Source organism: Argentina silus, assembly GCF_951799395.1.
Source record: "Argentina silus genome assembly, chromosome: 11".
Taxonomy (NCBI): domain Eukaryota; kingdom Metazoa; phylum Chordata; class Actinopteri; order Argentiniformes; family Argentinidae; genus Argentina; species Argentina silus.
The window spans coordinates 2,270,975-2,286,878 of NC_139665.1; the positions used below are offsets into that span (position 1 = coordinate 2,270,975).

General features: G+C 45.7%; 2 protein-coding genes across 4 annotated transcripts in view; one reads left to right on the forward strand and one right to left on the reverse strand.

Annotated features, from left to right (window-relative positions):
• Window positions 1-3,660: 3,660 nt before the first annotated feature.
• On the reverse strand, window positions 3,661-12,616 carry LOC310812015 (MSL complex subunit 3-like). 3 transcript variants are annotated; one of them, XM_083680404.1, is made up of 14 exons: window positions 12,400-12,616; window positions 10,881-10,963; window positions 10,490-10,585; window positions 9,943-10,040; window positions 9,536-9,636; window positions 9,202-9,324; window positions 8,854-9,014; window positions 8,577-8,735; window positions 8,003-8,289; window positions 7,335-7,444; window positions 7,157-7,256; window positions 6,925-7,009; window positions 4,736-4,866; window positions 3,661-4,702 (listed from the first exon to the last, which is right to left on the reverse strand). In XM_083680404.1, the coding sequence occupies exons 1-13, from the start codon at window positions 12,496-12,498 to the stop codon at window positions 4,767-4,769; spliced, it is 1,602 nt and encodes a 533-aa protein (XP_083536530.1). In that variant the 5' UTR covers window positions 12,499-12,616; the 3' UTR covers window positions 3,661-4,702; window positions 4,736-4,766. The 3 variants fall into 3 exon arrangements, with proteins under 3 accessions (XP_083536530.1, XP_083536531.1, XP_083536529.1); XM_083680405.1 differs by having other exon boundaries at window positions 3,661-4,866; window positions 9,202-9,321; XM_083680403.1 differs by having other exon boundaries at window positions 3,661-4,866.
• A 2,667-nt stretch (window positions 12,617-15,283) lies between these two features.
• Window positions 15,284-15,904, forward strand: part of LOC310811659 (rho GTPase-activating protein 6-like) — a gene marked incomplete at its 5' end in the record, with an annotated part of 52,034 nt that continues 51,413 nt past the window's right edge. The window contains one exon of the mRNA XM_083679895.1: window positions 15,284-15,796. Coding sequence (XP_083536021.1) covers window positions 15,284-15,796 — 513 coding nt within the window. The remainder of the gene's footprint in view (window positions 15,797-15,904) is intronic.

Here is a 15,904-nt window from a genome sequence, read left to right on the forward strand (position 1 = left end):
GGGAAAGAGAAAACAAAAGAGAGTAGGAGTTGTAGAGTGAGGTGAGGTGTGGTCCTCAGGTAATAAGCCATCTCTGGTGGATTGAATCATCGGTAAGTGGATATTGAGAGGAGAGGGTAGGAGAGAAATCGATTCATGGCAGCGAGGAGGCGCGTGAACTCCAAGCTTCTCTTGGCCATACGATATCACCTGACCAAAGTGTCCGGCTCGGGTTCCAGTTATAAGTGGTTCGTTACGGTGCTTTCTCCCTCCCGAAATGGCATTAGTGCTCACCACCGAGCCCATTAGCTCCTTTCCTTTCCTTTCCATACTTTGCTAAGTAGAGAGCGTCAACACTGCAGAGGCACTAAGTTATTTTCTGCCATATGACAATCCTGAACGCAAACAAATAGCATGGTGTAACTCTATGGTAGGAGACCGGTCATTGGTCCTGTTTTCATTTGTGAGTGTGTTAAGGTATATGAGAACATGGTTCACAGGAATGCTGGGCCATAGAAAGTAGAGCATTGTATAATCAAACAATGTTTTCTGAATTAAATTTCTACAGGACAGAGGTGGTCTCGGGTGATGATCTTCTGCCAGCACAATTCACTGCCGAATCGCTACAGATATAACCCATGGGTCAACCAGTCATTTGGCAATACGTGAACGATTTAAACTTACCTGCTGCCACTTTAAACTTTTCCCCCTCAGAAAACCTCTTCACAAACACTATTGATATGCAATGCCTTAGTTTGTGAGGGGTGCAGTATGTGCTAGTCGGCCTAAATCTTCAACAGTTCCCCTCCTTTCATCGGTAGTTTTAGCAGTGTGTTGAATGGAGACAGACAGGAAACGAAGTAGGAGAGAGTGTCAGCAGGGATTCACACCCATGCCAACATGGGCGTATGTGTGCACTAGAGGTTATGGTACTAGACCACTGGACCACCCCAGGTCACAGACATCAATCTTAGTCAGAGCACCACGGCCATTTCGAAGAATTAATTATTTCTGTATGGTCTTAGTAGCTGATTAAAACAAATGAGATCCATGTTGGAGGTTGGTTGGGACCCATATCAAGCTCTCTCGCGCTAAGATAACATGTTCCTTTATTTCCCTTTGAACTGCAGAGACGTTTCCTCTTCGGTCCCAGCCAGGCTGCAGTGGCTCGAGCCCTAAGAGGTGTGGGATCTGAGGGCTGTCAGGTTGCAGAGTGGGGGATTACCAGCATGAACACATGAGTTCAGTTTGAGGACACAAAGGGGATTTCTGTGGAATGTTATGTTTCATATCCGCGCTTCCAGAGACCTGTCAACATCTCTCTCACACACACACACACACACACACAATTGCTGTCACCCATCTGCATAGAGTGTGTGCATTAGTCAGCGCTGTCCCTCCATAGACAGTGGGAAGCTGCAGAGAGCTTACTGCCAGAGCTTACTGATTGGGCGCCGATCGGCACTGCGTGTTGGCAGGACCTCCAGCGCCTCATAAATCAGCGTGGCGGACAGTGTCCAGCGACGGGTCAGGACTCAGAACACTCTGTGCCTATCTGGGGAAGGTTATGCAATCCTCTGCAGAAGCCTGTGTCTTACTGGCTCTGGACTCTTGCCTCATGAGACCAGAGGGCCTATTCAATTAAAACCCATTACTGAGATTCACCTCAGAGGACGCCCCCTCTCCCTGTGCTGCAAGGCAAGTCAAGAGACGTGCTGTTCCAATTCACCCTGGAGATTCTGAAATATCAGTCACGTATTTGTATAGTGCTTTTTACAAAGACAATTGTCTCAAAGTGCTTTACAACGAGAACAATAAAAACAATGTAAAAAAATAAATGAAATACAAACAAAATTAACACCAAACCATAGACCCCCAAAAGCAAGCCAAGGAAAAACTCCCCAGAGGGGAGAAAAACACAGAGCACAGTGGCATGGAAAAAAACAAAAAAAAAGGGAAGAAACCTTGAGAGGAACCAGACTCCAAGGGGGGACCAAGGACTAGAATATAGGGTGGAGTAGACTCAGCCTCAGAAGATTTCAGGAAATGGAAATCTAGTTGAGGGGCTCAGAGTCCCTCAGACAGACAAACAGAAAGAGGAAAAAACAAGATTAGAGACAGTGAACAACCGAAAATCTGATACATTTAACAGGAAAAGAGAATCAGCATAAAAGCAGGTGGCCTGAGGCCCCTGGCACATCTAGGGGACATCTAAAAGACACGGCCAGCGCCCGCTTACTCCAAGTCCACTCTGGGCAGCAGCAGCAAGAGCCCGTAATTGCCCAGAGCCAAGACTGTGACCTTCCCACTGGGCCACATGCCTGCACTGGGAGGGTCTACAGCACAGGCCCAGGCCAACCCACTGGGAGGGTCTACAGCACAGGCCCAGGCCAACCCACTGGGAGGGTCTACAGCACAGGCCCAGGCCAACCCACTGGGAGGGTCTACAGCACAGGCCCCAGCCAACCCACTGGGAGGGTCTACAGCACAGGCCCCAGCCAACCCACTGGGAGGGTCTACAGCACAGGCCCCAGCCAACCCACTGGGAGGGTCTACAGCACAGGCCCAGGCCAACCCACTGGGAGGGTCTACAGCACAGGCCCAGGCCAACCCACTGGGAGGGTCTACAGCACAGGCCCAGGCCAACCCACTGGGAGGGTCTACAGCACAGGCCCCAGCCAACCCGCACAGCGAGCCCAGCCATAAGCGCTGGTCCCTAATAAGCGCTGGGTCAAAATGAACTGTTCACCGGTAGGTATTTTCTGTTGATACAAGCAGATGATTAAAGCAACACATTTGATTCTGAGAACCGCTGTGACCCATTGACCCCCATCAGATGCTTCTGATATTGCGGCCTCATAATGGCTTCTGTGACTTTCATTGATGTCTCTTTGATCCTCATGTTGACAGACACCAATAGCATATCCAAAGGAAAACGCAAAGCTTAGAATCAATAGTAGACATTGACCTGTCTTTTACACCTGTAAGGTAAAAGACAATTTTCCAATACTGTTGTACTTGCTAAATGGTGAACCCAATCTGAAAAGAAAACATTGAATTAAAGGTGAGAATCTCTATTTTAACCTCATTGTAATTGTTTGAATTCAAATCCAAACTGTTGGAGTATAGAGCTAAAAGAAGACACAATGCTCCCTCCTGCCAGTACGTATGGAGAGCTCTGTATCTACGTTCTGGGCTGTGGTCATTTGTTACTCTGAGTTGGTCTGATAGCACAGAGTTGTGAGGAAAAATACATTTCATACATGACATGACAGTAAACATGATGAGCTCATGCTAAAGGTAGAAAACACTGTTCCTTGGTTTAAGAAATGTCTTCATCAATACTATAGCACCCTTTAAAACCACTATCAACACCTCTTCTTGCTCAAATTCTTGCTATATTTGAGACAGATAAAGGGAGAGAGGTCATTAGCACACCTTCCCTCTCCGACCTGAAACATCTAGATTGAGTCCAGGAGCAGGAGCATCCCAAATGGGTTAGTTCTAATTTGCAATTAAAAACCAGACAAGGATCTCTCCATGTTCCCTGCTGTGGTGCTGTACTCTTGCTCATCAAAACTCCCTTTGAATGCAAAACAACTTTTTTTTGGAAAAGGGACTTGAAGGAGAGGAAAGAAGAGAAAAGAAAATCGGACATTCATTAAGAATCAACAAAACAACAACATGCAACAGTTTTTATCACTAAAGCTCGTACATTTATTTTGCCAACAGCACATTGAATGGAACTGTAGATTTTAAAGCTGCCTATTCACAATATGATCAATGTCGAACTTTAAATCTGACATGTTATAACACATGCTTTTGTAGACTATGTCTTTTTGACATGACTGAAGAATAACTTCACAGAAAGTATACTTTCAAACTTTACCTTTAGATTAGGATTCAGATGTTTGTTACAAATGCATGTATGAGTGTTTCAAAAACTAAAACAACAACAGAATAAGGAATTCTTTTTTTTTTCTTTTTTCCAATAATCCTATTCCACTCAACGCAAATTATACTTCACTTTTTCCCCATTTCACAAATTGAGAGATGCCATGAAGATCATCAACATAGATACATAGTGGCCCAAACTTCACAGCCCTTAAGCGAGGACAGAGACATAGCAAGAAATAGACACACTACAAATGTAACGGCCATTCTACAAGCATTTAAAACTTCACCAGCAATAACAGACTGAAATGTAGATTAGAACCGTAAGCACGGTTAGCTAGAATGAGCCAAGGAGAGGCAACAATCTTGAACAGTCACACAAACATGTGCTGTATGTCAAATAGTTTCTTCTTCTTCCCTCTGTTTGCTTGGCGAAGCAGATGGAACGGGAGGGAGGGAGGAAAGCAGGAAATGCTGCTGGAGAAGAAGAAACTGAGCAGAGAGGGAGAGAGCAAGACGAAGTCAGAGTCATGGAGAAAGACTCCAGAAGTGGGGAGCACCACAGGATGAGAAGAGGACGTCCGTGTTTTAGGTCATCACATCCCGGGGCAGGCAGCCAGGTTGGGAGGGGGCAGATGTGTTGACCTATCATAGACCGAGACCATACTGTCCTTCTTCTGCCTTCTGATAGGCCAGAGAAAGCAGACCAAATTGAAGAGAAACAATGACGCAGAGTCAGAGGAGGCAACGCCTCACCAAGCAGCTTGGTACATCCACCAGTGCAGTTCAGGGCTGGCTCGCGTAGGGCAGGAGCACAGTGCAGGGTTGGGTAGCCATAGGGCAGAGCACAGTGCAGGGTTGAGTAGCCGTAGGTAGGCCAATGACAGCTCCTTTCAGTAAACGGGCCGCGGGTTCTTCATGTTGTAGTGGGCCTCTGAGGCGGACGCGTACGCAGACTCTGGGAAAAAGTCCTCGTAGAACTCCGCCAAAAACCTGGGGAGCAAAGAGAGAGAGGGGTCAAGGAAACTCAAGTTGTAGAGGAACGTTAAAACCCCACAAGTGGATCTAGTTTGCTACAATGACAAGAGGTGAACTTGCAACACAGCAGACATTTGAGACCGCTGTCAAGAAATAGTTGTATACCACCAGAAGCAAATACATGCACACTATGATGTCATTTGACAGATGACACCACCGGTTCTTGGATGTCTCAGACTAGTTCCTCAGCGCTCACAGTCCTGGTGTTTGTCAGGGCAGCTCCCAGAGGAAACGCCCCTTACCCCCCTCAAGTCCAGCGACTTTAAATAACCCAATTCAACAGAGTTGGAGAGGAAAATCTCCCGTCTAATCAGGAAAATAATCTGAAATGTTCTTAGTATCCGCTGCTCGGCTAAATCCCCTAAATCTTGCCATCTCATCTTAACTCTACCGGCTTCCTAATCTGACTGCAAACAAATTATCCTCATCAGAGGAGAAATTAAGACCAGCAACAAATGATCTTCATCACCACATGAACCGCACTACGGCTGGAGATATGGCCACCAAGAAATATGAATTCTGCAGATATTATGTAAGACACGGAGCGGTTCTGCATACCGGAAATAAGGATGGCGTGTTCATAGACATACTAAGGTAGTCCCACACACACACACACACACACACACACACACACACCATCCTTATCTCCTCACAACTGTGTCATGACAGATGTCAACTGTCAGTTATACTTTTTTATCCTCTTTATATTTCGGCTTGTTGTCTTCTTTAATTTTCTCTCTCCATTCCTTTATTTTCCTGTGAGGTGCATTGCATCAGTGTGTGAACTGTGCTATACAAACTAAAAGTTTCATTTGATAACCTATCATGCCCAGTTATGCAGATACTCCACACACAAACTGAACATCCCTGCTCCTACTCGTGTCTGTCTGTATCACCGGTCTGACAGAACTGGACAGGTGAAGGTGAACACTGTTGTGGTGTCTCTTTCACCGAGGCCCGTCCTTTATTTTCACATCAGCGTAGGTGGGAGGCGGTGATGAGGCAGCTTGTTTAGACTATTGAGATGCACCAGACACATCCACAGATCCCCTCTGCTCAACAGCAGCCCTAGGTGGCCGGAGGAGGAACTGCATGTGTTTGATTAGAGAGGAGAATAAATAAATCCCCTCGGTTTGGGGCCGGCTGAAGATCGCTGGGCAGGATTTAAAGATTAGAGTCAGAGGCTTGTGTAACGCCCACTCATCTCCCTCCCTTTAATGTGCTCTCTCTCTCTCCTTCCCTCTCTCTCTCTCTCTCCAAATCAACCCTCGGGACATATAACACCTCAATCCATTAGCTGATCTCCTCATCCTCACAACAAGAGACTCGCCCGTCATTGTCTCTGACAGACACTCCACCCTGCTCTGAAGCAGACAGTTAGATGATATTACAGTTTAAATAATCACGGCAGGGTGAGGCAGCTTACAAGCAAGTAAACACTTATTCAGTGAGCCGCACGTAATACGCCTGGTGACGAGCGCGCAGGCATGACACCTCAGCTAACGGCCTGTCTCTCATGGTCACGGCCCTGTGTGAGAGAGAGAGAGCCTCGTGTGGCCCAGCGATCCGAGACGTCCCGTCGGGAGAACTCCTCCCCTCACACTCAGCAGCACGGCAGGCTAAGTCCGTCCAACGTGCTGAAAGAGTCTATAATGAAGTCTTCACCGTCTTAATTGAGGCGTGTCACTCTCTACTCGATTAGACAATTACATGCCACTGACTGATTGGAGTTAACAACCTGCCCCAGTGTCTGCAGCAGGCCTCCCTAATCCTTAAACAAGACAGGAGCTTCCACAGTTAGACCTCCACCTCTTAGAGGCTTTTAGCAAACAGGAGGCAAATTATAGCAACTTTAGCAGATGTTGTAATAACAGTTGGGGGACAGCCTATGGCAGCAGAAGGACACATTTTAGATTATATGTAGGTGGGGGGATTATTATCTAATGGAGAAGTTATATCAGTAGGGACACGGTATTCATTCTGATTCGAAATTGAATTGTATGCTCTAGGTACCTGAGGAACAGCTCCAGGTGCTTCACCAGAGCTTGGAGGTTCTTCTCTGGGATGTGCATCTTCCCCAGGATCTCTGGTAGCTTCACTGTATGGGGGAGAGGGAGACATTGCTTTAAGGCTGGCTGACGCACACACGCACACGCACACTCACACACGCACACAACGGAGGGCTGATCTTCACTAATCACAGACAAATAAAGGGAACGCCAAAGTGTCTCCCTACAACACCCACCGAAGAGGCGGAGGAGGTGCTGGGATCCGTAGAGGTAGGAGGGTGGGGGAGGCTGGTCACTCTGGGGGTAGTTATCAGGAGTCAGCTTCCAGCTCAGGACCTGCACAATCACCATTGGACAGAGTCAGCCAATGACAGGACTGAATGAGCTGATAAGTTGGTTGTGAACATGTTTCACCTCATTGAGCTCGTTGTTCCTGCGGCTCTCCAGGCCAGAGAAGACTCCGCTGCCTTCCTTACTGGGCGTCATTGGCAACGGCGAAGACGAGCCACTGTGGACAGGAGTTTCTGGGGGGGGGGTAAAGACCCACAGGGTAAACAAAGTGGAAACATTTGCATTGATTTACTTGTGAAACGTTGATTGGACATTGATTGTGTGCAGTAGGGCTGCAACGATTAGTCAATGTAATCGATGGCGTCATTTTGATGACCGACGCGTCATTTTGTTTTTAAGATGGAGGGTTCCCCCAAAAAACTCTGACCCAGAGAGTCAAAAGTGTGGGAATACTTTAAGCAGAAACCAAACGATATGATGCTTTGTTCACTGTGCAAACCTATGTATGTGTGTAATGTAATGTAAAATTGCGCACATTATTATTATTATTATTTTTTTTTTTTAAATGAATCATTTAGACTACTCGAGTAATCGATAAAATAATCTACAGATTAATTGGTAACAAAATAATAGTTTGTTGCAGCCCTACTGTGCAGCATTGAGAAGCTGTGCAGAAATTCAAATATCCGACGTGGTCCTAGAAGAGAGGGTTGAGTACTGTATGAAAACAGGAAAGAGTGCCATCGGTTGGACAGACAAGGTAATAACCAAACCAGAACAGCAACACTCACTCTTCTCCAGGTTGAGGAAGAACTTTGGCAGCTGCGCGGGGGTGTCTGCGAGGCGGCGTTTGGGCTGCGGGGAGGCTGTGGCACTGCTGCCCCCCTCAGCCAACCGGTCACCCCCAGAGGTGTGGCGCGTTGAGCGGCGCAGGGACTGAGGTGCCTCTGACTCTGTGCAGCGCCGACGCTTGGGCGTGGTGGTTGTGGAGGTTTCGCTCAGGGCAGGCTGACTGTCTGTGGACTGGGGGGTGGAGGGGTTGTGGCCTGGGGGGCTGGGGCTCCGCTCCCGCAGGGTCCTAGGACAGGGGAAACAAGGATTTGAAATTAAAGTGAAAGATTACAGAAACAAAAACAAAGCGAATATTTAGCTCTGACAATTTAACCTACTGTGTACTTTATATTCAATGTACAGACTGAACAAGGGGCCTGATTTAAAAAGTGAAGAGTTTGCAAGCAGAAGGAATAAGTAATAGAAAGTAGAACCAAATAATGTGAAAAGGAATGAAATGTAACGTAAAAGTTAGTGCAATGTAAAAAAAATACAGGACTCTTACATGCAAATGTAAACCTATTTCTATCTTACTTGCTGGAGCTCGCTGCAATTTCCTTAATGGGAAGGAAGAATTTTGAGGAGCTGACTTTCTTAAACTGAGCATGCTCATTGGGGTACAGCAGGATCATAGGAAGGGTGAAATCAAAGGTGATCCTCAGTCCATCCACCATTTCCTTGCAGAGCTCCTCACTGTTGAGGGGAAGCAAAGTGGTGACAGTTAAACTCAGAATCAAAGACAGATCCCATTACACGAACGTAAAAGAATACCTTATCCTAGCCACGTCATTGGTCGGCCTTGGGGACTCACTTTTTCTCAGGGGGGACGTAGTGAGGACTGAGGCTTGACTGGGTGGAGCTCTGGTGATGCCGATACCTCTCATTGGCTGAGAAGGCTGCATTGATGGCAAAGTGCTTCACGTACGACTCCAAGATGTTTACTATGTTCATCTGACACGGAAGCTTCACCAGCTGAGGGGGGAGAACGAGTCGTTAACGACAGGAGCTCATTGGCAATCAAGTGGTCAAGTACAGACAACAATCAAACACAACCAAAGCAAATCCATTTCTAGGGGTATTTGGTGTGATGAGAACCGGCAAATAACACAATCGTGGGAGTCGTTGACTCTCTATTTAATCGGCAGCCGTTCAGCCGCACCTTCTTTCTCTTGTTGATGTAGTAGCAGTCGTCCTCCAGTCTCTTCTTCAGGACCTCGGGGATGTCGATGTTGATGGCTTTGTCCTCACTTTCCCTCTTAGCATGGGCCTCCTGCTCTTCCTTCTGAGAGACGGACATACGTTCAGGTCCAGGCATTTTATCAACGAAATAGCACAGTTCATGACAGTACAACGAGGAGAACAATTGATTCTACAGAAACATGTCTGGACTGGAGAAGTTGAGTCCTTTCTAGCAGTTAAGAAAGATAAACTATGTTATCAAAATATGTTTTTTTTTAAAAATTTTATGTGATGCTCGAACTCCAATACATTACCATTTCGTCCAAATCCTCAGAGGAGTCGCTCTCCTCACTTTTTAAAGATTCAGGGTCCTCAGAATCGTCCTCGTCACTGTTGTCAGAAGACGAAATCAAACCTAAAAAATAGAACACAATGTAATATTTTTCTTTAAAACACTTTGGTAGCCTTATGGCCCAAAATATCTCACCCTCCAGCACTTTTACAACCATGATGACCCAAGGTAACTCCGGTTAACCAACTCAATCCCAAGCTCTCCAGCACTACACAGTCCAAATTTGACAGTACATAGGCTAGTAATACTACTAGGAAGGTGACTCTCTCATGATAGGCTACATTAGCTTTGCAAGCTGCCGTCACAACCAACCAAAAATGTTGTTCCGCACTTGCTGTTATTTAAATGTAATGAGACAGTTGCACTCACATGCATCATCACTCTCTTCCTTCTCTTCAGGAAGAGTCTTCAGAGCTGATTCAACACCAGGTAGACGACGACGTCTCTTCCCCCATCCCTTTCTCCTCCTGTGGAATCAGGTGGTCACAGTCTGGGCACAATTTCCAAAAGTAAAGCCAGAGGCACAAGGCTTACTTTTACTGTCTTTTCCATAAGCCGATATGGCTAGACAGTAGGTGAAAGTTCACACGGTTCATACTGCCGTCGCAATTGTGGCTGATCGAACACATAGGCTGTTGGTTGTTTAGCAGAGGTGAAATACCTCAAATAAAACGTGTAAAAAAAACTCAAGTTGATTGGCTCCTGCTGTCGTGCTACTGTCGCTCAACCAAGAACCATTTAAGCTCTCTCCTACTGTAGCTACAAGTCTAGAGGTTCCAACAGCCTAGTCTGTGGGCTGATCGAACACATAGGCTCAGGCCTTCATACAATGTGTACATTCTGAAATTGTGCAGAAGCAAGGAAACACATTCCACCATGTGGGAATAAACATGCTCACGTGTCTGGTTGAACTTACATGCGAGCCACAGCTTTGCGAGCCAGTCTACGTTGTAATTTGCGATTTTCCTCAGTGTCCCTGAGCACATGGTCCTCTGCAGCCCAGCGGTCCCAACTTCAACACAAAGCAAGACACATGACAACCAGGCCTAAGGCTTCCAGGCTGTTGCTTGTTCAAGGGACAAGCTCTCAGTTTAGTCAAGTAATTTGCTAACAATATTCCCATCCTTCCCATTTCCTAACAAGTGATATCTGATCTCACAGTAATGGATAGGCGCAATAATAAAGTCATATTAAATTATCCACAAAGGGTTGCTATAATCCATACCAGTAGTGTTTGTACTATACAGGATGAGGGCTTGTTGGCAATGGTGTGTGATTCAGGGTATGTGTGTGTTGGTCTTGCTTACCTTCTGTTCCAACCATTGAAGTGAATCAGGTACTCTGGGGCTCTCTTTCCACGCTCATCTTTGCCAATTACAACATCAACAACCTGAAACACATCATTTCCTAATCAGGGTGTTTCCTAGTCCAGATATGCCCTAGAGGAAACTGCATATACTCCTGGCCAGGCCGGTCCAAAATTAGGCCCGCAGGCCAAAGTTGCCCCACGAGAGTATTCCTGAATTTAAAAAAAATTATAGATAAAAAAAATGCTTTTAGGAGTTTTTATATTTTACTATCCAGAAGGACTGCCTTCAAAATCAGGGTTGTGTCAGCATCCTCAGAGAGGATTTCTCCTGGCCCCCAGAGGGGCGGGGCTTCGGAGGCAGAGGGTGTGGTGTTCCAAGCGCGTGACGTCTGGAACGCCTGTTTCTTAGTTTGGAGAGACGCGCGCACCTTTTCAAAACTGTAACAATTGTAAAAGTGCGTAAAAAGCGACGAGCTCGAGAAAGTCAGAATAGACCCTTTTGTGATTTCTTGGACAGATGGAGTCGGAGAGCAGACGTTGGCATGTAGCAAAATAAAAAAATATCCCGCCAAGACAGTTTGTGATCAAATCCGTAAATGTTTACTGACTGATGGTTCACTCGTCCTTTGGCGGGCATCAAGCTAGCTAAATATGCACCGCAAAAAATCATTAACGCACCTTTCAACTACTCTCGGGGTACAGTACGAAGCGAGCTAAAGGAGTTAGCGAGTTAACGTTAGCTCCAACTCGGGATTTGCCCGCTAACTCCCTTTACTTACTATTCAATTTACTTCGCAAGAGAAATTTGGCACGCTTGATGGCCGTCAAAGGGGACAACCACCCGACGAACCATCAGCGTCAACTGTATTACAGACGGGTAATGTTCAGTTCGTTACCTGGTAGTCTCCGGCTACCTGGCATAGGACTGCACAGTGGAAGATGCTATCCGCTAGCTAACATCACCATAAACCCAGCTGGTCGACCGAGCTGCCCGCTGCTACACTCACTGTAGTATCAGACACCTGGACGTCAGCGACGCGTATTGCTACTACTAGTTATTACTATTACTAATAGCTGCCTTCTGTTATTACTATTACTAATAGCTGCCTTCTGTTATTACTATTACTAATAGTAATGACAGCTGCCTTCTGTTATGTAAACAATAGCACTATAGCTAGCTAGTAGTAGCACGCTAAATAGCAATGTACATGTACATAGCATAGCAGGGTTTGCTAAATGATGAGCATCACATGCAGAAACCACTGCCCTCCTCATCTCAGTTAACTCACTCAGGCAGCCAGCTAACTTTACAAACTACTCGGTGCGTTGCTGGTACTACGCTCGCAAGCTAAAGTTAGCTTAGCTACCTTACGCGCTTGGGCCTTCAATATTAAAAGCTAACTTATACATTATGCGATAATGCACTACAAACTAATAACCAACATTGACGGTTGCTAATTGTCTTCAGATTAGACTTCGGGACAGCAAATATAATCGGAAAGCAAGCACTACATTACCTTTGCATCATATAGCACTTTAGCCTTCGTTTGATCAGGTTCGAAGCAGAGGACTTTTTCTCCTTTGTGGAATTTAAATTTCATTCCTCGGGAGTTCATTTGTTCGTCATGGCGTGCAGGAGAGGAGGCATCTGGACCCCCGCTCCTTAACCCCTTCCTCGCCCCGACTGTATCCTGGGGGTCTTTGAACAAACACGGCGATGGCGCTAGTGTGGGACACAACTTAGCAAATGAAAGCGCAATCGGGAAGTTGTAGTGTGGTCCTTCATGGACACCATAGACATGTTTTGTAGAATGTCACCAGCAGAGGTCGCTCACTGTTCAAACATTGAGAAAGGCAGGTCGGGACTGGTTGGAGATCTTGTTGATCAGGTTACATTCATAAAAAGGACCGGGCGAGACTAGACCCACAGAAATAACATGAACCGCGTTTTAAAACGGTAGGCAGAGGCCAACTGAAACATTCCAGATGATATATTAACACCTATTATTAATTAATTTAAAGGGGCAATTTGGGATACAAACAACAACAGAGTGGTCTTCCTTTTTGTATAAACAGCTGAGGGGTGGGGCTGGAGAAATGTGTAACCACTCTCAAATGCATAGGATGGAGCTATGTATGCAATGTCTGACCATCCATGAATGCTCACAGCTCCAGGGGAAGCCTAAATGTGGATTTTGTTGACGATGGTATTGTCCCAAAGTCCTTGCTTTTCTATGATACATTTTTATATGGACCTAACTCAATATATTCTGTCTCCTAATCAAGGTGGCAGAACACCATTCTACTTTTTCCTCCCCAATCCAGAATCCTTGAACATGCACAGGGATAGGAGGGCTCACATGCACATACATGTGTGATGATGTCATCCTCATCCATAGCGCATGTTCATTTGGGCATGTGTCTGATTTCAGTGCTGCTTGGGGCCCTCTAACCCCCAAGTCCATCCAACCATGATGTCCAGGGTAGCAAGTCACCAAGACTTTCCTTCTAATCCCATCGTCACTTGCCCGTACAGGGATACTGTGCAGTAGTGAACAAATAATTCTTACATCTGTTAGGATGATTTTACCATTCCTCCAATGTTCTAGTAGTGAGTGGGCTTGCTTCAGCACGTCCAACTATTGTTCTTGCTCATACTTATAAGTGGGCTTGCTTCAGCAAGTCAAACTGTTGTTCTTGCTCATACTTATTATTCTCTTTCTTCCAATGTTCTCTCTGTAACTCATTCTACAACATCTATCTATCTATCTATCTATCTATCTATCTATCTATCTATCTATCTATCTATCTATCTATCTATCTATCTAGGGTTAGGGACAGAATAAGTGCTAGTTTGATAGTTTGATAGTTAGAAAGCGAGACAGAACTAGGGTCACTTGTACTTTTTTTTGTCAGTATGTGTCCTTTATTCCATATTGCTAAAGCAGTCGTTTGTTGATATTGATTCAGTATTTACTTGAATATGCTGCCGTATGAGTGAAATGTTTACTCTCAATGGGAACACTTGGATAAAGGACGAAATACAGCGAAAGATAACAACCATTTGACTCCCTCACCTTCCTGTTTCTCTCATTGCCACACCCCATCCACAACTGTTCCTGTACTTTTTCACGTCTTCAACTTTCATTCTTTTGTCATACTCTTTTGTTCCCTCTACCTCTTCCTCGTACACCTCTCTCTGGTCTCTCTCTCTCTCTCTCTCTCTCTCTCTCTGGTCTCTCTCTCTCTCTCTCTCTCTGGTCTCTCTCTCTCTCTCTCTCTCTCTCTCTGGTCTCTCTCTCTCTCTCTCTCTCTCTCTCTCTCTCTCTCTCTCTCTCTCTGGTCTCTCTCTCTCTCTCTCTCTCTATCTCTCCTGTCTGTTTTTAGGCTGGTCAAATCTGACTGAGCTCTTATCAGTGTCATGCAGTGCTGCCTCATAAGCTGCTTTATCAGACTACCCCTCCCCCAGCCTCCCATGCTGCCTAATTTTTCCCATACTTTCACACACGCACACACACACACACACACACACACACACACACACACACACACACACACACACACACACACACACACACACACACACACACACAGCTGTACACCCACCCTTTCCTAGTGTACGGTTCCATAGAAAGTATACATGCTCTTTCAATCTTGCTTCTTACATTAATTAATGTAATGTACCCTATTTGCATCATCAGGCTACACATTGTTACTTGTGATGTATCGAACAAACTTGAAGATCTGACAAAAGGCCAGGTAAACCATACCACATAGAGTAAGTGTGCCACAATGTAATGCAGACTGAATTATAGACAAGGATTAATTTGCACTGGTGGATTGTAGGCCCCCATCATTAATCTGTAGGCTTAATCTCGTTCATGTAATCCAATTGAGTCTTATCTTTTTTTTTTAAACAAATTTAAGTTCTTACACTTCACCTAATGAAACTTTTTGCGTCATATTGATAAACTCATGTCAAGGCGATCTTTTAGTGCATTAGTATTGGCCAATATTTCGTAAAGTAACATATAACAGACGCAGACAGTGTATTGGACACCCACAGAGACGGTGTGCCTGCAAGTAAATGGTCATCAATTGCGCAACTTCTCAGCCTACAGTCTGCGCTCACTCCCGTTTGGGAATGATCAGCGAGGAGCACGGCAGACTGGTGGAGGACTTGGTGGACTGCTCTGGGGCGTTTTATCTGTGAACACCGCATTCCTTAACAAAAAAGCTAAAACATGTAGTCCATGGCGCTACGTGGAAAGGATCACTGAGTGTGTGTCGGTGGTTGCTGTCATGGTTTGGTTTACACCGGTTAATAGCTAGGCGCTAAAACCGAACTTCGGAGGAACTGGTTGAGAAGCGCTGTTGCGTTTGTGCTGAGAGGAGACGGAGATGTCTGCTCAAGGAATATTGAATAGCGTGTTTTCGTGCTCCCCTCCAGCATCCAAAACCATCTCCAAAAGGAAGTTGCGACAAACTCGGAGCCTGGATCCTGCCATTATAAGGAACTGTGACCCTGATGCTGATGGAACACCTGGGGAGGTGTTGGTGTCACCTGGGCTGGGCTCGAGGGAAGCAGGTGCGTTTGCGTCCTCAAACACCTCATTTGAGCACCTGGCTGTGTTCAGTCCAGATCTAGGCTCACCAACCTTTAGGTTGAAAGAACCCCTCTCTTTCGACTCCTCTCCGTCCACACCTTTGGACATCTCGCCGTCGTCAAACTGTCACTTTGATTACGACGTAAAGAGCGCGAAACGGAATACCGCCAGTGATTCACCACTTCTGGTGAAGAGTCCCAACGCCACCCCATCTGGAAGCACCAACACACTCTTCTCTCCACGGAGATGGCTCCAGAAAAAGCTGCAACAGTCCAGCTCTCACGCATATGTCGTGTGGAAGTCGGAGGTAATTAAGTGCATTAACATTTTCAAAAGTGTATAGAAGAATTTATATTACTATTGGAACTAATGGTTCTATATGGAACCAAAAAAGGATCTACGATTTGATACTGTA

Coding starts and splice junctions, on each gene's coding strand:
- LOC310812015 (XM_083680404.1), bottom strand. CDS start 12,498: ATGAACTCCCGAGGAATGAAATTTAAATTCCACAAAGGAGAAAAAGTC. Junction 10,964..12,399: donor AAGTGCTATATGATGCAAAG/GTAATGTAGTGC, acceptor GATGTGTTTCAG/GTTGTTGATGTTGTAATTGG. Junction 9,325..9,535: donor CTGAGGATTTGGACGAAATG/GTAATGTATTGG, acceptor TCCGTCTCTCAG/AAGGAAGAGCAGGAGGCCCA.